Source organism: Antechinus flavipes, chromosome 1, assembly GCF_016432865.1.
Source record: "Antechinus flavipes isolate AdamAnt ecotype Samford, QLD, Australia chromosome 1, AdamAnt_v2, whole genome shotgun sequence".
NCBI classification, from domain to species: domain Eukaryota; kingdom Metazoa; phylum Chordata; class Mammalia; order Dasyuromorphia; family Dasyuridae; genus Antechinus; species Antechinus flavipes.
Window position 1 is genome coordinate 552,889,331 of NC_067398.1, and position 26,284 is coordinate 552,915,614.

A 26,284-nucleotide genomic window follows, 5' to 3' on the forward strand; every position below is an offset into this window, starting at 1 on the left:
TTCTTGTTTGTACATAGTTTGCATCTTATCTACCCCATTAATTACCCCATGAGCTCCTTGAAATCAGGTTCTGTTCTTAATTTTTATCTCAAGAGCTTGATGAATTCTTGTTTAGACTTTCTATCTGGAGCATTACTTAATAAATGCTTGTTTGAATTGTTAAAATTAAGTGAATTGAATAGGAAACAGAATATCTAGGTGGAAATATGAATAGAGCACCAGCCATGGAAGCAGGAGCACGAGTTCAAATTTGACCTTGGACACTTAGTAGTTATGTGATCCTAGGTAAGTCACTTAACCCTGACTGACTCAACAACCAAAAAAAGAAAGAGAAAAAGAAAGAAAGAAAGAAAGAAAGAAAGAAAGAAAGAAAGAAAGAAAGAAAGAAAGAAAGAAAGAAAGGAAGGAAGGAAGGAAGGAAGGAAGAAGGAAGGAAGGAAGGAAGGAAGGAAGGAAGGAAGGAAGGAAGGAAGGAAGGAAGGAAGGAAGGAAGGAAGGAAGGAAGGAAGAGAGTCACATGTGTCTATATTAGTCCTGCCCCATTCTATTTTTTTGCTCATGATGGTCCCCATATTGAAATTCTCTTTTTTCCAGCCCAAATTCAAATGTCATTGCCTTTGTGACAACCTCCCATTGTCCCAGATAATAGGGGCCTCTCCCTCCTTGATCTGTCAGTCTGACCTTTTTTAAGCATTTAATCAGGGCAGAAAGCAGTGTCACAGAGTGAATAGAGTGCTGGATCCTAAACCAGGAAGACTTACCTCTGACAAACACTGTGGCTTTGTGACCTGAGGAAGTGTCTTAATCTCTCAATGTTCAGCTCCTTTAAATTAATCTTTGAAATTTAGAAGTTGCAGAAGAAAATGCTGATCTGTACAGAGAAGTCTCTGGTAAAATCACAGTTTGGAGGGGAAAAATGAGGAAATATTTAATCATAAGATTATAGATTTAGAACCAGCAAGGAGCTCAGAAGTCATCTAGTTCTCCTTATGAATTTATAGCAATTTTTGAACATATCTCTTCCCTCAGTCCAAAAGGATGTAAACTTCATAAGGGCAGGAATTGTGATGTTATTGTTTTTTATCCCCATACCTAATACAAAAACTGATACCCAGTTGGTACTTTCAACATTTGAGCGTGAAGTTCCCAGAATTAGCTAAAGTGCAAGAGAGAACAGGCTTGTTGTTTGGTCCAATCAGCCCTTTGGGCCCAATTTAATGTGCACTTCACTTCTTGATGAAGTAGCATGCTCAGAACAGCCCTAATCAGACCCCTTTCTGCTTTACAAATTTTGCACAGCAGCTTGGGAACTGTGTCTTAACTGGATCCCAGAAGGGATTGATGGGTTTTTTTGAGCTGCCCCCACATTATGCCTCTTCTGGCCTCTTGCTCTCCTCAGCTGCAGAACAGCCATTTGTATCTAATTGGGAATCAGAGTCTTTATAGTCTTTCTTCTTTTCCTCCCACCATGGACTCTTTGGGTGCTCACAGTCCCAATCAAGGGAGTGCCTCTCTAAGGCCATTCCTAGTGCGTCATATCTTCTACTTGATGATATAATTACATTTGCCCACATGTAACTAGAACATCCTGTGCATTTCCATTTTGTGGTTGCTTTACTCTGTCCTGAATTTTTTATATCTTGGTTGATTTTTGATCCTCGCTCTCGCTTCCAGGGAACAAGTTAGTTTATTTGTAGATGAGAATCCTGCTAAGCCACTTCCTTAAGACATTATCTCTAATCTTCCCACCTTCCTTTCTCTGTCCCTCCACCTCAGCATCCTGAGGTTTTCTAGGGGATCGCCTGTTTGCTTTGCCTTTTTTGTATTGCAGCAGAATGAAGGTCAGAATGGGAAAATCATAATGGAGGAGAACAGTATTCCCTCATGGCTCATGGCTCTGTGTGCAATGGATGTGGATCTCTCTGTTCATGGTTTTGTGAAGAGGTAGCCTTGCATGTGTGTGGTGAACCCCAGGGGAGCAAGAAATAAAGGAGTTGCTCAACAGTGGGATATCAGCTTCTTATCTCCCCCAAATACCAACTATTTGCCAAATCCTTGGTTTCCCCGTGTCTAAAAGAAGGGGGCGGAATCTCTGAGGTCCCTTACATCTAAAATTCTATTCTCTATATTCTCCCATTTCCAACCTAACACCTGCAAATCCCAGAGATTCTGCTTAGAATGTCACTTCACAAACACAGGCTCATTTGTGCCCCCACATTCTGCCTCCTCAGAGGAGTGTCAATGATTATAGCAATTAAAATACTATGCAAGAAAAAATGGGCCAACACATCATGCAGGGGTTGAGTTATGTCTCTCCTCGGAAATGCTTTTTACTGTAGTGGTGAGTCATTCCTGAAGCTCTTTTACTCCTGTTCTTCTTCAGAATTTATTCTTAGTTATATGTTTCAGCTCACCCTCACCATACACCTTTACTTTGTCATCTGCATGATATTAATTTTTAATCAAGGAATTGTATTACAGGAAGAAAGATGGATTGGTTGCTATGTAGTACAGCAGAGTCAAGAAGACCTGGGTTCAGGGCTATTAGGTGGCCCAATGGAAAGAGCACTGACCCTAGAGGCAGGACGAGCTGAGTTCAAATTCAGTCTCAGGCTTACTGGCTGTATGACCCTGGGTAAGTTATTTAATCTCAATTACCTTAGAAAGGAAAAAAAAAAAAGACCTGATTTCAGATCTGGCCCCAGATACGTACTGACCATATGACCCTGAGCTAGTCACTTAGACTACATTTGCTCGATTTCCTTATTTGTAAAATGGAGGGTAATAATAGCACCTACCTCATGACTTCTTGTTGTCAGGACCAAAAAAGATAATAATTTTAAGTGCTTAATGCAAAGCCTGGCTCACTGTAAGTGCAATATAGATGTTAGTTATTATTGTTGTTGTTCTTGTGTAGCAAAGAAGAGAGATGACAGGTATACTTATCGAGTGTCCTGTTCATGCTTTTTAATGTCATGAAAAACTGAAGAGAACCTCATGACAATTAAATGGAGCATCTGTAGAAAATTTGTGGTAGGACATGGAGCAAGAATCGCCAGATGGGCAGCTATGGATGAGTTATAATCTGCAACCTAAAGGGAAGCCCCTCAATCAATGAGATCACAGATATATTTGAGAACTGAGTCATAGGACTATGCAACAGTCAATAGCAGGATCACAGATGTGGAAGTGGAAAGACCTTCAAAGACCCTTCACTGGATAGATGAGGAAATGGAAGATCAACTAGGTTAAATAATTTATCCAGAGTTGCATAGAGAGCAGGAATCCGAAGCAGAATTTGAATTTAGGATTTCTGATCCAGTGTTCTTTCCACTGTAGCATGCTACCTTATTCATTTGCTCATCACACAAAAGCAATGAGTATTTTGCATGAGAATGATTCATACCAACAGAAATAGCCCATCAAAAAGTGCAGTAAGTTATATTCTATATGTGCCATTATTGGGACCTCAGTCAAGAGAAGCTGGTAGGGAATATAATGCATATGCTTTCTGTGGGCAAACATTTCAAAGGACTCAAACATTTCACTGGAAAATTTAAAATGCGTATTGAGTCAATACCCAGAGGAAAACAACAATATCAGCCACGTTGAAATGCATCATTAAAAGCACATAAATGGCATCCATACATACGCTTTTTTTTTTTGTCAGCATCCCTTGCCTGCAGTCAAGAGAATGAAATACTCATGAGAATTCATTTTCTGCTTCCTGATTACCAAACTGTGTTCTCCACCTCTCAAGTGGGGAAGCAGCTGCTGAAAAAATCACGTTCCGGTTGGTTTAGTCTTGTTTTGCTTTTTCAAACCCTCCTTCCAGCCCTATTTAGGAGCCCTGCTGTTCTATACCTGCATAACTAGGGTCAGGCTGGCAGGGCTGTGGATTTGGTCAAGGGCAGTCATGATAAAGAGAGTAGCCATTCAGACTGGGAGGAATGAAAAGAAATAGGCAATTTTCTGGTGAGATATATTAAAGCTTCATTTCCAGACCTACTTGGGCCTAGAACTCAGACTCTTAAAAGCAAAAGTGATAATGTGTGTTTCTTTAGTGCTTTGAGGTTTTTAAAAACATGTTCACAATCCTAAAAGGCTGATAATTACTATTATCCACATTTTATTGGAAGAAAGATAAGAAAGAAGGAAGGAAGGAAGGAAGGAAGGAAGGAAGGAAGGAAGGAAGGAAGGAAGGAAAAAAAGGAAAGAGGGAGGGAGAGAGATAGAAAATGAAGGAGAGAGGAAGGACATATAGGAGAGGAAAAGGAAAAGAAGGAAGGAAGGAGGAAAAAAGGGAGGAAAGAAGGCAGGAAGAAAGGATGTAAAGGAAGGAGGAAGAAAGGAATGTGGAAAAACAGGGAAAGGGGAAGGAAGAAAAGGAGAAAGGAAAAAGAGAGAGAAAAGAAGGGAGTAGGGAAAGGACGAAGTAAGGAAAGAAAGGAAGAAGAAAGGAAGGTAGGAAAAGGGGAAAGAAAGAAGAAAGAAAGGAAGAAAAGAAACTTTTATTAAATGCCTACTATGTGCCAGGTACTATGCTAAACACTTTACAAACATTATCACATTTGATCTTCACAAGAACCACAAGAGATAGGTGCTATTATTATCCCCTTTATATTTGAGGAAACTAAATCAGAAAAAAGTTGTTGCCTAATACAGCCTAGTAAGTGTCTGAGGTTGGATTTGAATTCTCATCTTACAAGAAAGGAAACAGGTTCAGCAAATAAAAGCAAACTGCTTCTGGTCACATCATTTACAGTTAGTGACAGAGTAGGGACTTGAAATCAAATCTTTTGACTCCAAAACTCTTGCTTTTTCCCACTAGGCCATATTATTTCTCCCAATCCTGGGTCAGCCACTGTCTATGTGACTTTAAGCAAATCTTCTTCAAATTAGGGTACCATTTCTTCTGTAAAGAAGGGTGGGATAGATGATCTAGATTTAACAGTGGTCCTCAAACTTTTGTTCTCAATATCTTTATCCTATTAAAAATGATTGAGGATCTGCCCAGAGAGTTTTTGTTTATGTGGGTTATAGTTATAAATATCGATCACATTAAAAATAAAAACTAATTATGAAGGATTTCAGAGATTCCCAGGCTGCTCTGGACCAGACTTTGAGAACCAGAATGTTCCTTCCAGCTCCAAAATGCTCTAATTCCATCACCTTAATTTAGATCACCTGTTTGGCAACTAACCTTCTTCACTTTCCTTCCATCTAACTTTCTAGCCATATTATACATCTTTACTGCCCTTGATCTACTTTTGTGATAAATCCCAATAGACATTTTACATTTCACACTCATTCAACTCCTCATCACCATGCTTTTGCACAAGTGATCCTAAATAGCTGGAATGCACTCACTCTACTCTCATTTCTGTCCTCAAGTTTCTAATTTTCTTTCAAGCTTAGCTTAAAAATCACGCTCTACTTAAGGTCTTTTTTGATGCTACTATCTGCTAATATCTCTGCCCCCAATACTTCATATTTATTTTGCATATGTTTACATCTGTACATGTTGTCTCCTCTAATAGAAATGGAAGTTTTTTGAGGGCAGGGTCTTTTTTGTTTTTGTCTTTGTATCACCAGGGTCTCGTACAGTATCTGGAACACTGTAGACTTGTGGATTGATTAACTGAATTTATTTTCATCTAGTGAAATGGGATGGTGTTATGGCTAGAGGTGGGTAAAACTTTTGCCAATCAAATCAAGGAAAAAAAATTATTAAACACTTGATATGTGCAGTGCACTTTGCTAGATTTTTTGGGAGAGATTAAAAAATAATAAGTTGGAGCTGTATGATCCTGAGAAAGTCACTCTTAACTACAAAGATGGGTTCCTGCTTTCAAGAGGCTTATAATCTATAGGGATTCTAAAACAACTATATAGGTCAACTGAATAAAAATTCATTCAACAATTCTGCTTATTAAGAATGTGCTAATATGATTTCTGTTTTTTCTTAGGAAGTACAAAAACAGGGTATGAACAAGTTTTGTCCTCTAGGTGTTTATAATCTAATTAGGAAAGGCAGGAAATAAACATGTATTAAATATCTATTCTGGGCTTAGGCCTTGTGCTAAGTGTTTTGGAAAAATTATCTCATTTGATCTTCACAACAATCCTGAGGAAAAAGTACTATTATTATTCTTGTTTTACATTTGAGTAACCTAGGCCAGAGTCATACAACTACTAAGCATCTGAGGCAATATATGAATATAGATCTTTGTGACTAAAGGTCCACTGCACCACCTCTAGTTGGGGAGACAGGACACAGAGACGAACAAAATTAAATAACAGAATGTTGAACTGATAATAAATTTTTTTAAAATATGAAATGCATTGCATGGTCAAAGAGCCCAATGATTGGGGCAGACCATGAGATCTGATGAGATAGCATTATTGATGCTCCTCGTTTTTAAAGACAAGGAAATTAAGGCAAAGAAAAATTGTTAACTATGATCTTTCAGGCCCAAGTATCTGAATTTTCCTCTAGATCCAATTCTTATTTTTCCCATTGCTCCACTCTCTCTGACATGTTAGTTAGTCCTTTGGGATTCCCTTTTTTTATAGTTCCTCTCCTAAGTCATGAAACTAAGGCCCCATCTCAAAAACAAAACAAAACAAAATGAAATCTTAGATACAAATCATCCAATCCTTCCTCATTTTGCAGTTAAGGAAATTCAGCCCCAGAGAGAGGGAATGACTTGCCTAGTTACATAGTTAGTAAATGCATAGCCTAATACTCTTTCCTCTCTCCCATATCATATTATGTAGACAATTGGTATATGTTTAGGTTTTATGGTCTGTTTTATTACATATTTTTAAATGTGGTAAATATAGTTAAGGTTTCAGGATTATATTTTTAATGTCATTAGGGCTAGGTCTCTTATATTTCCATTAGCAGTATTATGGGAGTTTGGCACATAAAGTCATAGACCAATCAACTTTGGCCTGCTTGGCCAGTGCTTAATTTTCCACTGTGTTGTCTTTGAAGTTCTGTCAGATGACTTGAACTGAAATCTCCAAATGGGGAAAATTCCAAAAATATTTTGCTGGTGCTTACAAGTATTAGAGGAGATTATTGATGTTGTTTCTGGGAAGTGTAGCTGATCTACATTTTATTTTCAAATATACCTGGCCATATTTGGACATTGGACCAATACTTCATCCCATTTTGACAAATGAATAACAGGTTTTTTTTTTTTTTTTTTTAAAACAGGTTTTAGTGTGGTTAGCCGATCAGATGTGGTGATGAGATCTGGCAGAGCAAGCTCAGCTGAGCTTTTAAGTCTCTGCACTGAGGCCTAAACAAAGCCCAATAAAGATTTTGTCCCTGATTTTTAATAGTTCAGCATCTATGAAAAAAAGACAAAACATATGCAAATACACATTGAGAAAGGCACACTTTTCCCATATAAAATAGGAAGCACATCATTTTTAGTTTCCTTTTTTAAACATTTTCCTTTTTCTTTATGAGATCTGCAATGAGCTACTTCAAGGGTAAAGAAGGTGGAGGAAGTAGAGAAGAGATGGATAGCAAAGGTGAGATTAGAAAAGGAAGTGATGAATAGATCCAAAATGAACACTAAGGGAGAAGGGAGAATAGTATCAAAGGCCAAAGGGAAATACATGGTTAAAACAAAAATATAGTCTTCTCTTATCTTAATCACCAGCTGGGGGAGGCTCTCTTTGTTTTTCTTTATGGATAGATATTCTATAAAGCAAGTTTCATCTTTGTCTAGTTTGAAGTCAGCAGCGATGATAGTCCCTTCTGTCTGGTTCAAACTGTGTTTCTAGGTCCCTCCCATTGCTCAGAGGTACAGAGTTAGTAAATGAATCAGAAAAACATTTATTAAGTACTTACTCTGTACCAAGCACTGTGGTAAGCACTAGGTAGGGAAACAAAGGAAGTCAAAAAATTTCCCTACCCTCAATGGAACTTACATATTTTAAGGGAGGAGACAGCATGAAAGATACTATACATAACAGATATGTCATAGAAATGGATAGCAATCTCAGAGGGAAAGCACTAGCTGGGGAAGGAGGGGCCAGGAAATGGATCCTCTCCAGGAAGAATTTCTATTCTTTAGGAATATACAAGAATAATATATACTAGATAGAAGCAGGCAAGTTATAAGAAAGAACCAAAGTGGTTCATACAAGAGTAGTATTCCTTGGTTTCCTTAATCCTGGTTGTTTCTCAAGTATAGAATGCTATATATTTGGCTGGGTGACCCTGGGCAAAGCAATTTAACTCCCTTTTCCTTAATTCAGTGGAAGAGGAAATGGCAAACTACTTCAGTATCTTTGCCAAGAATACCCCATGGACAATATGGTCCATAAGGTCACAAAGAGTTGAACACTACTGAATGACTAAACAACAACGCAGAAGGAGATGTTGTTGTTATTATTCAGTCATGTCTGACTCTTCATGATTCTAGCCCACCAGGTCCCTCTTTCCTCCACTAATTCTTGAAGTCTATTGAAGTTCATGTTTGTAATTTCCATGTTACTATTTCATCTTCTGTCATCTTCCTTTCCTTTTGCCTTCGCTCTTTCCCAATATCAGGGTCTTTTCTAATGAGTCCTCTCTTCTCATTATGTGCCCAAATTATTTATACTTCATCTTCAGTTCTTTTCAATAAATAGCCCAAATTAATTTTGATGATTATTGAATTACTCAATCTCTTGATGTCCAAGGGTCTCAAAACCCTTCTCCAGCATCACAAATCAGAAATATTAATTCAGTGACATGAAGTTTTCTTTATTGTCCAACTCTCACAGACATATATTGTTACTGGAAAAAAAAAACATTTCACTATACAGATCTTTGTCAGCAAGGTGATGTCTCTGCTTTTCAGTATGCTATCCAGATCTGTCATAGCGTTTAGCTAATCTTTTGAAATCATCTCCAGCCATCCTCTCTGTTTCCCCAGGGACTTCCAGATAAAAAACAAAGATAGAATTTGGGGTCAGGTACAGATCTGATATTCATTAAAATGCATACAAATATGGAGATAAGTCAGTGATTATAGAATCCCAGGAGCTTTGACAGTTCCCTCTTCCCCTTTTCCCTTTCTTACATGTTTTAATACATCAATAGCAGTCTTGTATCTTCTTGCTCTGAAGAATGAATCAAAACTGGCCACAGCCAAGTCAGAGGAAAAGTGCCAGTGTTTTACTTTTTTCAATAAGAGCAAGTTTTCCTTCTTTGGGGTAAACTTAACATTTAATGTCTCAGAAATATTCGGGGCTTTTCCTTCTGGGTTCTGTTTGGATTTACATTGCTCAGAAAGAACCTTCTTGATGGATTATAGATGAAAGTTCCCAAGTTTGACCCTTCCTTCCACTCCATCTCTGAACACTTAAAAGCTTTATTTCACTTTTCTGATGTGAGAGGGAATTTTGAGTTTTATAAGGATGCTTCATTAAAAAAAAAAAAAAAAGATCATGACAATGGGGTATGCCTTTATTTTCATTATCTAAAAGCCCTTTGGGATGTCAAGAACTCTGCATATATAGGTAGGATTATGAACCGGTAGCAAATAAATTTTTTTCATCAAAGTTTCATTTTCTGACTCTCACTATTCTCACATTTATAATCTTATAGATAATATTGCATACAAAGTCCACAGAGTGGCTCAGTGGACAGAGAGTTGGATCTGGAATCAGGTAGAACTTACCTCAAATCCAGCCTCGAACATTCATTAGCTGTGTGATCCTGGACAAGTCACCAAACCTCTGTCTGTCTCAGTGTCCTTATCTGTAAAATAGGAATAAAAACAGCACCTACCTACCAAAGTTGCTGTGAAAAATAAAATGAGATAACATCTCTAAATATTTCACAAACCTGAGTGACAAACTAATACTATTATCATAGTCCAGTTTTTGTGATGAATTAAAAAAAAATGTGCAGAGACATAGATCCTGGGTAATTTAGTCATTTTATTAATGTCAACACATTATTAATAAAGGTCACTTGGACATCACTCTTAGACCAAAGACCATCATGGCAATGGGCGTAGAGTTTAGATATTCTTCCAAGCAATGAGGGGCTGCTAATGACATCATGTCACCCTTGGACAGAAAAATTATCACTGCTTAGACCACCCCCAACCTTAGACTATCTAGATCAAAAAAGATCTATTTCCACTTAATTTTTGGTAGAAAACAATGAGATTTCCCACCCTAGATTAAATCCCTTGTAAATTTAGGTGAGGTTTGACCAAAATGAAGAGAATTAATGCAATCTCATTATCAGTGTCCTTGAAGAGATAACTTAGATCAGGATTTTTCAGTAAGGGGAGCACTCTGAATCTCTCCAATATATTGTTTATTAATAATCATTTCTCATATTTTCAATTCTCAGTCTTGGGATTTCAACATATCTGGGATTTAAGTAATGCAGATGACTTCATACAGCAGAGGAGACATCTATCTGCCATTTTTGCCCCAATATAAGTCTTTGGGCTAAACCAGATAAATATGGTAAAATATATGTATGGATGAATAATTTAATACAGGACACTAAACAAGAGCCAAGAGATATAAAACCTGAGAATAAAATAGAAATTTTGGAATCCATAGAGATGGGGGTACTCCACATGGTCTTGAAATATGAAAACTGGAGAAACTGAGAGATGTATATAGCTTAGACAGAAAGCTCTTGCTCTAGAGTTCTTAACTTGTGTTGTGTATCATGTATCCCTTTGCCTTGCCAACAAAACCTCAGGGACAGTGATGGCATATTATGGTTCATAGGATCACCAAAACAATAATAACAACAGCAACAACTCTTTGGCAATCTAATGAAGCATACAAACACCTTTCTCAAAATAATGTGTTTAAATGCATAGAATAAAATGTATAGGAATATCAAGGATATAAACTATTAAAATACAGTTATACAAATATATATATATATATATATATAAAACAACTCTCAGATCCCAGATTAAAAAACCTCTTGTGAGCTAGCTAGTACTTCAGCTGGTATGATTGAACTATGGAAATGGACCAAGGCTTAAGCAATAAATACCACTAACATGCAGTCTATGGCTGATTAACTTCATTGGTTAAAAACACTAGACTATTGAAGTCAAAAACAGATTCTATCACAGAATAGACCAATCATTTTTCTTCTTTCTACCTTAGCCACAGATGGTACTCTTAACCATGCTCATGATTTAGTGGATTGTGAGCAGTCTTTTCAGTCAAGGTGAGCTAAGTAAGAACTTCACTTGAGACATTAGCTGCATGACTTCATCATTCAACCGAAATAGCTCTCTCCAGAGTTACCAGATTTCTTAATTGCCAAATCTGATGACTTATTCTCAATTCTTATGCTCAACTAATCAAAGATGATGACTTTTCCTCACTTTTCATCCTTTCCAATAAATCTATTGATTTTGACATGAACACCTATTGTCTTCTGGATAATTTCTCTCCTTTGGATTTTTGAAACAATACTTTTTTAAATAAACTTTTCACAACCTGGCTCCAACCTATCTTTCCAATTTCATTTATCTATCATTCTAATTTCTTTCCTTCTCCACATTCTCTGTGGTCCAACCAAACTGACTTTCTCTGTTCCTTACACAAAACTCTCGATCTTCTGTTTCTATGCCTAGAATTCACTCTTTTCTTTCCACCTCAGAGTCCAAATCTTCCTATAAAAAGCAACTCAAGAAACACTTTCTACATGAAGTCTTTTCTGACCCACTCTTGCCCCCAAAACCCTGTATCCCAACTGCTAGTGTCCCTCCTCTCATTTATGCATTTAATGCATTAGAAATACCTGAAACTTTTCCTTTGAGGTTCTGAAACTGACACAGCTTTTGGAGTTGTACATTCAGGGAGAGATTTCTTTGTATATATTTGAATTTATTTACATTATATTTATGTGTATGTGTGCATATGCTTGTATGTTTGTGTATTTTCATATGTGTGTATATGTTTGTGCTTATTGACAATTCTCTCATTTGAAAGTAAGCTCCTTGTTATTAGGAATTATTTCATACTTTATACTTGTATCCCCAGCACCTGATATAGTACCTAAAATATAGGAAGTACTTAATCAATACTTGTGAATTGATCAATCTCTCTGGTCCTTTTTTTCTCATCTGTAAAATGGAAGGGTTAGACTCCATGACTTCTCAGTTCTAAGTACATGTTAAATTTGACCAATCTTCTGATATGTGCTGCTGATCACAAAAGTCATCAGATAAAAAAGTATAGTTAGCTCAATGCAAATGTACCATCATATGAGAAATAATGGTAATGGTAAATTAGCTTGCAGAGGACAGCAGCAATACAAGTAACTTATTGGCTAACTAATAACTGGGCAGGTTGGTTGCCCAGTGGACACAGTGGGGAAGAGAAAGTCAGAAAAAATCATCTTCCTCAGTTCAAATCTAGTTTCAGATACTTACTAGTTATGTGATTCTGGGCAAATCACTTAACTCCATTTACCTCAGTTTCCTTATCTGTAAAGTGAACTGGAGAAAGAAATGACAAAACTCTCCAGTATGTCTGCCAAGAAAACCCCAAATGGGATCATGAAGAGTTAAATATAACTCAAAAAAAAAAAAAAAGACTAAATGACAAGCATTAAATTAGCAGTCTGGGGAGTTATAGTTCCAGCACTAACACCAATGTAACCCAGAAAAATCACTATGTTGATATCAGTTTTCCCACCTATAAAAATAATGGGACTGAATAGATAATTTCTAGTCTTTTAGAAATACCATAAATATTATTGTTCTAGATAAAAAGAACTATTGAGGTTGGGCCAGGTCTCCCCAGGCTTCCCCCTGTCCGGCTAATAATGCATCCATTGTAATGCATGGAATTTTTCCTTTGGCTAGGCTTTTTGCCTTTCTTTATAGTCTTTATATGAAGATCCTTGGTTAAGCCACAAACAGATAAGAATGGCCTTGGATACAATCATGCAGAGTATCCTTTTTCGGGGAAATCAGATGTTGGTGAAACTTATTGGTTATGCTTCCCATTAATGCATAATATATTTGTACATCCTCCTTCTAACCAAAAATATCTCACTTTGGTCAATAGAGCCCACTAATTCTATAATCAAGTATTTTCCTTAGAGAGTCATAGGGCTACGGGAAAGTATATTGCCAATATAAGCTTTGGGGGAGGAGTAACAGAACTTCATCAGACAGGCCTTAAGATCTGCTCAAACTCTTTTCATCTTTCTTTTTATCTTGGCCTTTCTCTATCTCTCTTATAAATAAGAGCTTTTTTATTTTCAAAATATATGCAAAGATGTTTTTCAGCATTCACCCTTGCAAAACCTTGTGTTCCAAATTTTTCTCCTTTCATTTGCTTCACCATCTCCCCTAGAAGCAAGTAATCTGATATATGTTAAACATGCAATTTTTCTATGCATAGTTCCCCATTTATCATGCTGCACAAGAAAAATTAAATCAAAAAGGGAAAAAAATGAGAAAGAAAAAAAAGCAAGCAAACAACCAAAAAAGTAAAGATCCTAAGTTGTGATCCACATTCAGTCCCTTATCTGGGTGCAGAGTCTATTGGATCACAAGTCTATTGGAATTTGGGTCTTTTTCTTTGACAAAATGATTATTAAATATTGGTCTTCCCCCTTTGTAAGTAGTTAAGACAACTGCAAGGTTATGAATTCAAGATAAAGCAGGCCTCTGTGTGTGTGTGTGTGTGTTTGTGTGTGTGTGTGTTTGTACATGCATATATTAAAGCAAGAAGGAGCAAGGGAAGAAGAGAAACAGGAAAAGACTTGATATATCCTTTCTTCTCTCCCTCTCTCCTTCTCTCTCTCCTTCCTTCTCTCTCTCTCCCTCCCACCGTTCCTCCCTCTCTTCCTCTCTTCCTCTCTTCCTCCCTCCCTCCCTTACTTCCTCCCTCCCTTTCTTCCTTTCTCCCTTCCTCTCTTCCTTCCTCCCTCCCTCCCTCCCTTTCATCTTTCCTTCCTTCTATCCTCACTCTCTTTTTCCTTCCACTATGGTGTCAAAATAAGAACTAGATTAGCTTCTATGGTGTCTTCATGGAAGACACTGAACTTACATTAGCCTTTGAAAGATGAATAGAGGGGCAGCTAGGGTGGTACAATGGTTAGAGCACCAGCCTTGAAGTCAGGAGAACCTGAGTTCAAATCTAGACGGAGACATTTAATACTTCCTAGCTGTGTGACTCTGGGCAAGTCACTTTTCCCCAATTGCCTCAGGAAAAAAGAAAGAAAGAAAGAAAGAAAGAAAGAAAGAAAGAAAGAAAGAAAGAAAGAAAGAAAGAAAGAAAGAAAGAAAGAAAGAAAGAAAGAAAGAAAGAAAGAAAGAAAGAAAGAAAGAAAGAAAGAAAAGAAAGAAAGAAAGAAAGAAAGAAAAGAAAGAAAGAAAGAAAGAAAGAAAGAAAGAAAGAAAGAAAGAAAGAAAGAAAGAAAGAAAGAAAGAAAGAAAGAAAGAAAGAAAGGAAAGAAAAGAGAAAAAGATGAATAGGATTTAGATCAAAGAGAAGTTAGGTTATAAGGTTATTCTGGATCCAAAGAAAGACATCAACAAAGGGCCATAACTGGGAATGAGAAAAGCATGTACAAGGAATATGACCTGAAAAGCCTAGAATAAGAAGTACATATTAAGAGAAATTATGGCATAGTAGAAAGACCATTAGATTTGGTATCAGAAGTATTGGGTTTTAATCCTCTGACATTTTCTACTTTGGTCCTTGTGGATAAACCATTTAACTTCACTGACACTGGGCTTCCTAGTCTGTAACTTGGGGATAATTTTATTTGTACTATCTTTTTCTCAGGACTGCTTTGCGTTATGTGAATGTCAGTGTTATGATATAATTGTACACTGTTTCTAGGTTGGTTAGGAAAAGGTAAATTTTATTATGGAGCTTTAAAAACCTCCAGAGTTTGGATGCAATGCCATAGATAGACAATGGTGAATGCTTTGCTGAATTTAATGTGTTTTACTTTTCCATTTGAATTGGAAAGTGAAACAGTAATGCTGTTAGTTTCATAAATAATCAGATTATGAATTTAGAGGGGAAAGGATATTAGAAACAATATTTAATAGATAAAAATAAGGTATTAAAAAGTTACATGATTTGTCCAGAGTCATTCCATTGGCAAATATCTAAGTCAGGATTTGAACTCAGGTCTTCTTGATCCTCCCTCTAGTACCTTATTTAATTGACAATGCTTGTTTCTCATCTGGCAACATGTTCAGGATGGATTAGAGGGGCAAGAGATAGATTAGGGCAGAGACGTGGTGCAGGAGAGAAAATGCCAAGTCTGGAGTCAGGGATTCAAATCCAGCTTCAGATACTTACCAGCTAGATGACTCTGGTCAAAGCCCTTAACCCTTGTTTGCTTTAGTTTCTTGATCTGAATAATGAGGATAATAACAGCATCTATCTCTCAGGGTTGGTGTGAGGATCAAATGAGATAATAATTGTAAAGCTCTTAGCAGAGTATCTGGTACTTAGAAAATGTTATGTAGATGTTAGTTATTATTATTATTGTATTTAGGAAGTTCAGTGAAGTTGTTTTGCAATATTACATTATTCATGGAAGTTACTATTTAGTGGCATTACCATCTTTCAAATCATCTGATTTTTCTTCTATTGCACATAGCACACTTACTTCAATACATATGTCTGGCATTCATTATCAATCAATCAATAACCAATTAATAAACATTTGTTAAATGTCAGGTACTGTGCTAAGTGTAAGCTTTCTGATGAAGATAATAACCCTCCTCCCTGATCTTGGTGGGTGATTTAATGAACTTAGTCCTTCCCTTGCATTGAATAGCCCTACAGTTATCACAGTTACACAGGACAAATCTTCTCCAACTTAACTTAGCAAGCCTTCAGATAACAGTAATCTAGGTCATGGCCAGTTCTGGACTTCAAATCTTTTGATCTCAGAAGAGATTGCCACAACTTGCTCTCCACTGTCATGTTCTTCAAGAATTCCGACTATAATACGACATTAGAGTAAGATATTAGAGAAGGCATTCAAGGTATATTTGCTGTCATTATGTCCAACCTTTTATGACTTAATTTAGGATTTTCTAGGCAAAGATACTGGAGTGGTTTGCTATTTTCTTCTCCAACTTATTTTACAGAGAAGTTATGACTTAGGGTCACAGAGCAATTAAATACATGACAGAGGATATGAACCCAGATCTTAACGTCCAGAGTTGTGACTACTATGCTATGTTTTCTCCCTCAATAGATGAGAGATGTGAAAAAAAATGCTAAAACACTATAGGAGGGAGGCTAAATATGGAGGGAGAGATATTCAAGGATCCTTTAAACTTTCAGGTATGGGTGACTAAAGGAGTGATGTTGACATTGATAAAGGGACCGAATAGTTGGGAGGGAGGAGAAACTGGTTTTATGGAAAAGACAATGAGTTCTCTTTTGAATATGTTTAGTTCAAAGGGTTTGAATTTTTCTTGATGTCATGCAGAAGTGATTCATGTCTCAAATAGTATCTGGATTCAGTCCAAAGAGTCACTTCCTACTCCAATTTAGATTACATTGTAGACATCCATTATTCATTATGATTTCAACCAAAAAAGAACTACATTGTTTCAAGGTGTTGGGCAGCTTATGTATCAACCAAAAGACAGAGGTAACATGTATTGTAGATTATTTTAAAATGCTTCTTAGAAGGATCAGAAAGGAAGACAGTGGATGTTCAGCTACTTATTTTCCTGATATATAATGAATCTCAAGCTTGTCTTCTGTAACATAATTAACATTTATTTTTTTCTCTGTGTCCTTCCTCCCACCTCCAGTAGAAAATTGTTTTTGGAATTTTCCTATGTCTTGAGATCATTCTTAGGGTGTGGCAACAGAGCCAGGTCACATAAATTATGCCCAAAGATCAAAGAAAAGAGTATGACTCCTTCTTTGATGTTCCAGTGAGCCACTAACAAAGGCATTGCCTTATAAAATCATGGGTGTAACTGCTTTATATGATAGACATATTCTTGGAAAGTCATGAGGAAATCAAATATTTGTCAGGTAATTAATATTTGAATACACAAGAATATCTTGTGACTGGAGAGATCCCTATCATGCATTCTTTTTGAAATTAAAAAAAATAATAATAGCTTTTTCTTTTCAAAATACATGAAAAGATAATTTTTGCAAAACTTTGTATTCCAAATTTTCCTCCTTCCCCTCTCACCTTCTTCCTCTCTTAGACAGAAAGTAATCCAATATGGATTAAACATGTGCAGTTCTTTTAAACATATTTCTACATTTATAATGCTGCACAAGAAAAATCGGATCAAAAAGGGAAAGAATGAGAAAGAAAAAAAAAAAACAAGCAAGCAAGCAAACTACAACAACAAATGTTGTGATTCACATTCAGTCCTCATAGTCCTTTTGCTGAATGCAGATGGCTCTCTCTATCAAAGTCTATTGGAATTGGCCTGAATGAATCTGAAAAAAAGAAAAAAAAAAAAAACATCAAAAAACCAATACTGCTTGTCCAAAATCTTCAAATCACAACTGTCATAGCAAGCTTTTATAAGTGTGACTCTTAGGCTTTTGCTGATATTATTTGGCAGTGTCATAATTATAAAATTCTCCATAAAACCAATCAAAGATCACTAGGCTAATCCCCTGTTGGAATGTGAACTCCTTTAGGACAGAAATCATTCCACTTTTTAATCTGTATCCTGAAAGCTTAGCTCAGAGCTTTAAATATTTATATTGTATTTAGTAAGTGTTTAATAAGTGCTTTCTTTTTTCATTCATTCATTCATTCATATACTTTGTGATTCAATGACTATTGATTAAGTGGAAATTGGTGAGAAATATATAGAAAAATATAGAGTTGGACATGAGAAATAAGAAAGGCCAGGATTCATCGATTACAAAGAACCTTCATATCTCTACACCATGAGTACTGTCAACAAGAAAAGAATTACTAGATATGAAAAATCATGAATACCTATTAATATTGTTTAAGAACTACATTTTAAAAGATAGGAAACAAATTGTTTTTCATATGTAACTTGATAATGATTCTTTTATTCCTCCTCAAATTATTCTCTATCTCATTCCCTATATCAGCTGATAGAAAACTTCTCAAACCTCTCATATCACTCATCTTTCAAACCTGATAGCTGAAAACATCCCTTCATGTTATTTTGTTTGTTTTTGTGAGGCAATTGGGGTTCAGTGACTTTTCCAGGATCACATAACTAGTAAGTTTTAAGTGTTTGAGACCAGATTTGAACTTCAGGGTTGGTATTCTATCCACTGTGCCATCTAGTTGCTCACCCCCATATTATTTCTAATAAAAGTTTTTATTCTAAATTTTAATACCAAAACTCTTCCAAAATTTCATATATAAAGCAGAACATAGAGCATTGCATATGAAGCCATGAATTTCTAATTCGTATTATTTATTTTTCACATATATACATATGTGTGTATATATGTATATGTGTGTCTTAGTATATATGTACATACATTCTTTTTTGTAATGTTTTTGTGGACCTCTTTTTAAAAATTATACCTATTGTTCATCTCTCTCAATTCCCATTAAAACTGAGAGAGAAAACAAAAACAATCTTGGAATAGATAAGCATAATCATGCAAAGTAAATCTACACAGTCTCCATGTTCATTCCTATACCTAGTTTTGTTTTTTTTTTTGCCTATGTTGAGTTTGATGTTTTTACATCGAACTTTGGTGTAGGTGTTTAAACCTACTGTGTTTGTTTCAGATAAGAATGAAGTTCATCTGATGTTCACTTTCTCTGCCTCTTTCTTTACAATTGCATTTTCTTTTCACATACTCCAACCCTTTTCACCAAGGCCAATCCCTATTTTTAGATGTACTTTTGAACCCATCTACTCCTCTTTTCCAACAAAATTTTCCCACAACCATCCTAAAGTGCATCCTAAAGGAAGTGACTATAATTGTTTATAATGAAAAATGGGGAAGAAAGGGGCGAAAGGACTTCAATACTAATTATAATAATTTTACATAGCATCAATCATTTGCCAAAGAAAGACAGCCAATAGAGACCAAAAAGTACCTCATGTAATCAAACACTTGTCAAGTAAAAAGAGAAGTAAAAGAGAAAGGTAACACTAGCTATATTGACTGGTTAGTAAAATTTGATTATAAAGAATAATTTTATAATAAAGAATGCTCATGAAATATTATAAATTATATTGCCAAATAACTTCAGAGAGAAAAATAAACTTTTTAAAGAAAGCTAGTCAAGGCTTCCAATTAATTAATTATGCTGAGAGTACTTAAGGATAAAAAAAAGAACAACAGATACAAGAAAAAAAGATTTGAAAAAAATTTAAAACAATATTTTTATGATGAAAATTAGTAGAGTCACATGATTTTAATATTACAATCCTGGATCTGCTCCCAGAACAGATAGAAATGGATACTAAGAAGAACAAAGATGGGTAAAGCAATTAGATTCGAACATGTACATGAGAATATCTGTTTTGGTAGTGATAATTATGAAGACACTGAAAGATTCATTTTCAAAGTATCCAAAGGAAGGAAAGATACCAAACCCATGGAAAAAATTCTGGACCTTATAGGTATAAAACAGAAGGAGCAGAGAACATTAGAATCTACCAGCTGATAGGACAGTAAACTTATAAGAATCACACATACATTGAGGATATCACATCCTCAATGATATTAGTATTTAGATGGTATTAATATGGAATAATTAGGCTTTCTCAAATAATATTTTATATTAGATTACATCTTTATCATCACACAGTTGGCTGACAGATATAAAGGATACTAGATTTCACTGTTTATTAACTTTTGATTGTAAAAAATAATTTGATTTATAAACCAAAATGACACTTTAAAGACTCTTTTCCAACATCCATATGTCAAAATCATTTAAGATGTCTTGAAAGATACAACAGCAAAGATAATATTTGTTTGACAATCTTTTTATTGTAAACATTAGGCAAGTCATTTTTTAAAAAGAGGCCACTGAAACGTTATTTTTAACATGCAAAAAAGAACAGAAGGAATTTCTAAGTGGGCAGAATCATACAAGCAGTATTATTTTAAAAATAATTTATGGGGAGTGTGTGTGTGTATGTATGTGTGTGTGTGGAGAAATACAATCAAAGATGTTCACCATTGTGACAAAGGAAATATAGCACCAGTGCAAGTTAAAGGTTTTCCTATAAATAAAGAAGTCAGCAAGTTATCAACAAGTATTTATTAAGTGATTACTATGTTCTGGTAAATGGTGAGTCTGGACTGATGGATGTAATATAGAACAAATTAGAAACTTCAAAGAACAGGAGTAATGGATATCATTAGGGAAATATCTCATTGGGGGAAAAAATAGGTTGTGGCAGGGATAAGAAAAAAACAGTTGGACATTCAAAGGGCTACATTAGTATCTTTACAGCATAAAGAAAAAGTAAACGCAATTTTTAGGAAAGAGGTATGATCTTGTGTGATACACTCATAGGAAAATATGGTCATAAGTCAAGAAAGAGCAATAGGTAGCATAGGTAACAACCAGTATCATTGAAAAGAACATTTAAATTGATGATGCTACAGATTATTTGAGGATTTGGGTATAAGGGAGCTGTGTAGTCCTGGGCAAATCATTTAATCCCTGTTTTTCTAAATCCACTGGAGAAAGAAATGGCAAACCACTCCAATATCTTTTCCAAGAAAACCCCATGGCAGTATGGTCCATGGGGACACAAAGATTCGAATATAACTGAATGATTGAACAATTGTTCTGAGGCAAGAAATCCCTATCTAGATGAAATTAGATATTTTAAGAAATCTATATCTATATCTATCTAATTCCTGTGTATATATGCATATATGTGTGTTGATTAAAAACCAAAACCTCCCTTAGCACCATTAAGTACATTAAAATAAACCTCTTAAATGCACCAGGAAAAGGTTGTCTAGCCATCATCAGAGATTATTCATAGTACAAGAATGGTGTTTGAATTTGAAAAGAGGGGAAAGGGTAAAATAGCTAGCAACATTTTTTTGTACCTCACTAGAAACAACATCAGAAGAATAAAGGTATTAGGGTGCTGATCCTGATGGGCAGGTCAATTTATAATGGGCCACTCAATATAGAGAACATTTACTTCTAGGGAAGAACTTAAAACACTTTCTGAAATACTGATATCTGATTTTTTAAAATACCCAGGTCTTTTATGCTTCTTTTGGTAAAGAAAATTAGGTGCTCCCTTTCTTTAAAGAAAGAGCATTTATTATATTATTATTAGTTGTACATGTGCCATATCCCTTTTCTAGATTGTAAGTTCCATGAAGGCAAGGACCATTTCTTCATATGAAACTTTGCTTCTCCCCCATGTCTATTCATAATCCTCAGCAAATGGTAGGTGCTTGATATACATTTATTGAATAAATATAAGATTTTAGAATTCAAGAAAGTGTCTTTGGTTACGTCTGGTTGCTGACTCAGTCCTTGGAGGTTGTAGAAGGGGGTGACCATCTCCCATGAGTGCTGCATGAGCTTAGGTATTGATGAAAGCTTGCTATCCATTATATAACAGGCAAGCCAAATAGTTCATTTTGCAAATACCAGCCTTATTTCCCTATTCACATTTAGTAAATAATCTTTAACCAAGAAATTGCTTACATTAGCCATTTATATACTTCCAAGCATATTCTCTATGAGACTATCTTGCTTAGGGGAGACTGATAACAATTCTTTCTCCCCTGGTATATTTGGCTTTTTTTTACAGTGTTTTACAGCTAAATAGCTCAACAATATATACCCCTCCTTAATAAACTAGATGGAATCTATAGTTCTCTCTCCCCCTTGCTCCACAAAACAAAACAAAAACAAAAAAACCCTCAGTGCAGCTAGGTACAGTAAAAAGGGCAAAAGATGAAGTTGGTCTTAAAATAAAATTATCAGGATAAAGGTGGGAAAAGCTCCTGTTTTTCTATTGTTGGTGCCTTTGGAAATAGAAATCTCAAACACATCCCACCATGCAGATAGTGTTATTGACAAGAAAAGATGGATGGAGCTCTCTTCTCCATCTCTTCCTGCTGTTATACACTATTGTTTCAGTCAGTGATGTTTTGTTTACTTTGGAATGAAATATTTTACCCCCTCAGAGATAATTAATTTTTGTCAGCTTCCCTGTTTATAAGGGAAACTGAGAAACTGTTAATTGAAATACAGCATGAGTCACTGTTTTCACTGATTTTTGGCAGCATTCTAATTTGTGTCAATCTCAGCCTAATGATTAGTTTTTTTTTTTTTAAAGCAGGGAGCAAATTTGATTTGATTTTCTTTTCTTTTTGCTTTCTTCCTCCTTTAAAAAAAACCTATGCTTCATGATACAGTCTGTACTGATTTCTGTTGCTGTGGACAGAAATACCAATACTCTCAGGTTACTGAGAGGTTTACGGCGTCATGGTTGGCTATCCACAGCAGCTCAATATTTAAGGAAAAAAAAAAAAAAACTAACAGAGTGTAAGCTTCCTCTTTGTCTTTCCTTCCTCCCTCTCCCCCAACCAGAAAATGAGATGCTTTTAAAGCCCTTTCAACTAGTATTAAGCCACAGTATATGGCCCAGCACTAATGACATCACTGAGTGAACTTCCCAGAAACCATTAAGAGGAATTCATTTGGAAAACCAATTGAATGTCACCAGTGAAGGGCAGGGTTTTATAATAGGTGACCAGTCATGCATGCCTTTGGTATTTGTTGTTAAAACATTAATCACGGCAGACTCATTTACTTCTAATGCGAATGTACTACATGATTCCACAGGAATACCATTGCCAGTGACCATTAATGTACAAAACGGAAGCTGTTAACTGCAGGCAGGGTTCATAAAACCTGTTAGATCAATGGCAAGTATAATGGGAGAGTTAATGGTTCTTAATAGAACTTGACTCCTTTTGGCTTTCTGACAAAGTGAGAAACTCTGGGCTTACAGGTAACTGAGTTGGGGGTGGCAGCAATGTCTTGATTTTGGAGGTCTCTTGGTTAAAGAGAAAGATGATTTTTATCTGATGAAGAATGAGTGTAAGATTATAAGATCTAGATTCAAATTTAGGCATAAATATATGACTAGATATTACCTTATACAAGCCACTTGGCTTCAATTTCCCCATTTGTAAAATGGTAATAATAATACAAGTGTTATAGAGTATACTTATAATACTACTCCTCAATCCAAATCAGAGACAATGTGGTGCAATGGTTGAAATAATGGTGCTGTCACTTACTCCCAAACAACTTAATGGGCAAATAGAGCTAACATGATGCAGTAGAAAGGCAGGAGATTTGGATTTAAAGAGCTGGGTTTGACTCCTCTGATATTTATTGTGTCACCTTTAGCAAGAAACCCAAGTCTATTTTCTCATCTCTAACACAAGTATAATAATACTCTTTCTTCCCACTTCACGGAGTTGTTTCAAGGAAAGAGTTTTGTAATTCTATAAGACACAGTACCCACTTCAGAGTTTAATCTGATTGTGGAGACAAAATGTGAATATGAAATAATTATAGAATAGTTCAATGGTTAAAATATTTTAAATGTCACAGAGGGGAGAGATCAAAGTGGGATGGAATAGTCAGAGAAGACTTATGGGCAAAATGGAACTCTTGCTTGTATCTGAGAACAATGGCCTTATGTATGAGTAGTTGGGATAATGAGTGAATAGTATCACAGAAAAGAGTCTAAGTAATCATATGGAGGTGGGAATGCACTTGACATGTCTAAAAGTTAACGAGAAGACAGGCTATGATGGAGCAAAGTTTGTATCATAGTGGGAAATAAGTTTGAGGAGGTAGTGTGGGATTAGAATTTGTGTGGGGTTAGAATTTGAAGGACCTCAAAAACCAGAGAGATGAACATGGCTTCATCCTTTAACAGAGAGTCCTTGTAAATTCTTAAGTTGGAGAGTGACATGATCAAACAGGGTATTTTTGAAGAATTAAGTCAAACAACTGAATAAATTATGAGTTGAATGGCAGAAAGATGATTATAAAAATTCAGTCAATGCAAATCATCATGTTTCTTCAACTCCTTTTCTAATCCCTTCTTTCTCTTCTCTAGCACACTGCTGTGTTGCCTTTTTCCCTGATAGAGGCCATTCTCAATCCGTATCGGTATCCATCCAAGAAAAAAGGGCTCACTTTATTAAGCTGTGCTGCCATTGCCTACATCTGCTGGTAAGAACCTTGAGAAGGAAGCCTTGGGAATTTTTTTGAATGACTAATGCCCACCTTTTGCTCTAATCCACTAGAGCTTTCTTCCTCCATTATGACTCTTACTTCCTGGCTCAAAGAACTTCAGCCACTGCTGAATTTTCAGTCAAGGAATATTTTTACTTTTTAATTATGAAATCTAGGAAAACAACTTGACCCATTCTGCCTCTCAATTCTAGGCAAGCTCCCTCTCTCAAGCAGAATTAGTCATTTAAATGCTGTACTCTATGTTTCCCCTACCCTCATCAATTCTACCTTTTGTACTTTGTCTCAGCTTGTGAGTAAAATATTTGAATTGCTAAGTGAGCCAAAGCATCTAAACTTATTCCAGGTAAAGCTTTCCATGGAGTAGTTTGTGCTGAGTTTTTGTTCCTTCCTGTAGTCAAGTTGTCATTATGGGCTTATTTGCATGAGCAGGAGGCATGGAAGCTTCTAAGGGGCATTTGAACATTTGCCCAGAGGCATGAAAAATAGGCCACAGTTGATAGAGGATTGAGATTGTAGATGAATAGAGGAAAAATAGCATAGCTGGCTAAGAAGCTTCCTTTTCTAGCTGCCCTGAGGAGTCTTACAACAAGAACCACCATCAACAGGAAAATAAATCCATTCTGACTGCAGCCATAACACCAGCATTCACATTGCATCTGCCATTTAAATTCATGGCTTAAATTTTCTAATTCCCAGGAAATCTTTGCTTTTTTAGATAGAAAAATCCTATTATTCTCTTTCTTCCACTCCAAGTACCTCCAAGATGTCTCCACCATACTGGTTCCTCCAATCCAAACTATTTATTCTTACCATATTAGAATATTTTTTCTGTTGAAAGTACCACCAGTTTTCTCCCCCATTATTCATTTTCAATTCACAAATCTATTGTTTGGGCATGAAAGGCTAGGCAAAATAACTACTGACTAGCCCTCATTAGGTGAAGTCTACCCCCTTTCAGAAGCCCCTTATTCCTGTATTTTAGACTATGGTGCAGAGATGCAAACCAATTTCAGACAGCTTTTTAACCAGATATTTACTTTTCAAATGTACTTTTCTCTTCTTTCTTTCATCCTGGTATTAATGAAAACATGACCTGCATACTCTGCCAATAAACTCAAAATGCCTAGCAAAGACCTTCTACAGTTTTTGGCAATATTATTCACTCATCGTTCCCTTTTTCCCTCCCCATGAATCACTAGCACTGAGGAGTGACCATCAAATTTGACAAAAATCAGAAGACTCTCTATTGCATCCTAAATCCATCCTCATATCTTGTCATTTCTATCTCCAAAGTATTTGTGCTACATTTCCCTTTCTTTTCAGTCACAACCAACACTTTTACTTGTGCCCTCATCCCCTCTCAACTATACTCTTGCAATAGACTTTGGTCTCTTTGGCTCAAGCCTGTCCCTTCTCCAGTCCAGCCTACAGACTTCCCTATTGTTGAGGTCAGAGGAATAAATGTGGGCTAAAGTCCCTCTCATCTGGGAGTTATTAACACCAATTCATAACATCTGGCTAGCATTTATGTAGTACATTAAAAGCATCAGAGAGACCAACCTATCCTTTGTTTAGACATCAGTGTTAATTGTCATTGGCAGAAATACAAACAGAACTCTCTGCAAGTCACTACCAAATTTTCCCTGCTTTCCGTAAGATTCTCAATCTTTCTTTTAATGTTATTAGGTCAGTGCATCTTAATCCATTCTAAATCTTGAAGTCCTGAAAAGAGAGATGACTTGTCCAATTTCACAAGAGAATTGTAGAGCCTTGGCTATAATCCAGGTCCTCTGACTCTAAATTCAATGATTTCTCGATGGAAAGAATTATATCATCCTACCTTTCACTACCTCAATCTCTTGTTCTTTCTCTCATCAAAAAACTCCCCTCTCTCATTCACCTTTGGCTCTTATACATCTATCATTCTCCACTGACTCCTTCCTATCAGCCCACAAATATACTTGGATTCTCTTTAATGCTAAAATTAATTGCTTTCCCTGAGTCTTAACATCCTGCCACTATCTTTTATAT

The 26,284-nt window shown here is 35.9% G+C and overlaps 1 protein-coding gene across 2 annotated transcripts in view; it reads left to right on the forward strand.

The window, feature by feature from the left end:
- Window positions 1-26,284, forward strand: part of ADTRP (androgen dependent TFPI regulating protein) — a 104,487-nt gene that overhangs the window by 43,748 nt on the left and 34,455 nt on the right. For both annotated transcript variants that reach the window (XM_051970684.1, XM_051970685.1), the window contains exon 4: window positions 24,114-24,229. In XM_051970684.1, coding sequence (XP_051826644.1) covers window positions 24,114-24,229 — 116 coding nt within the window. The remainder of the gene's footprint in view (window positions 1-24,113; window positions 24,230-26,284) is intronic.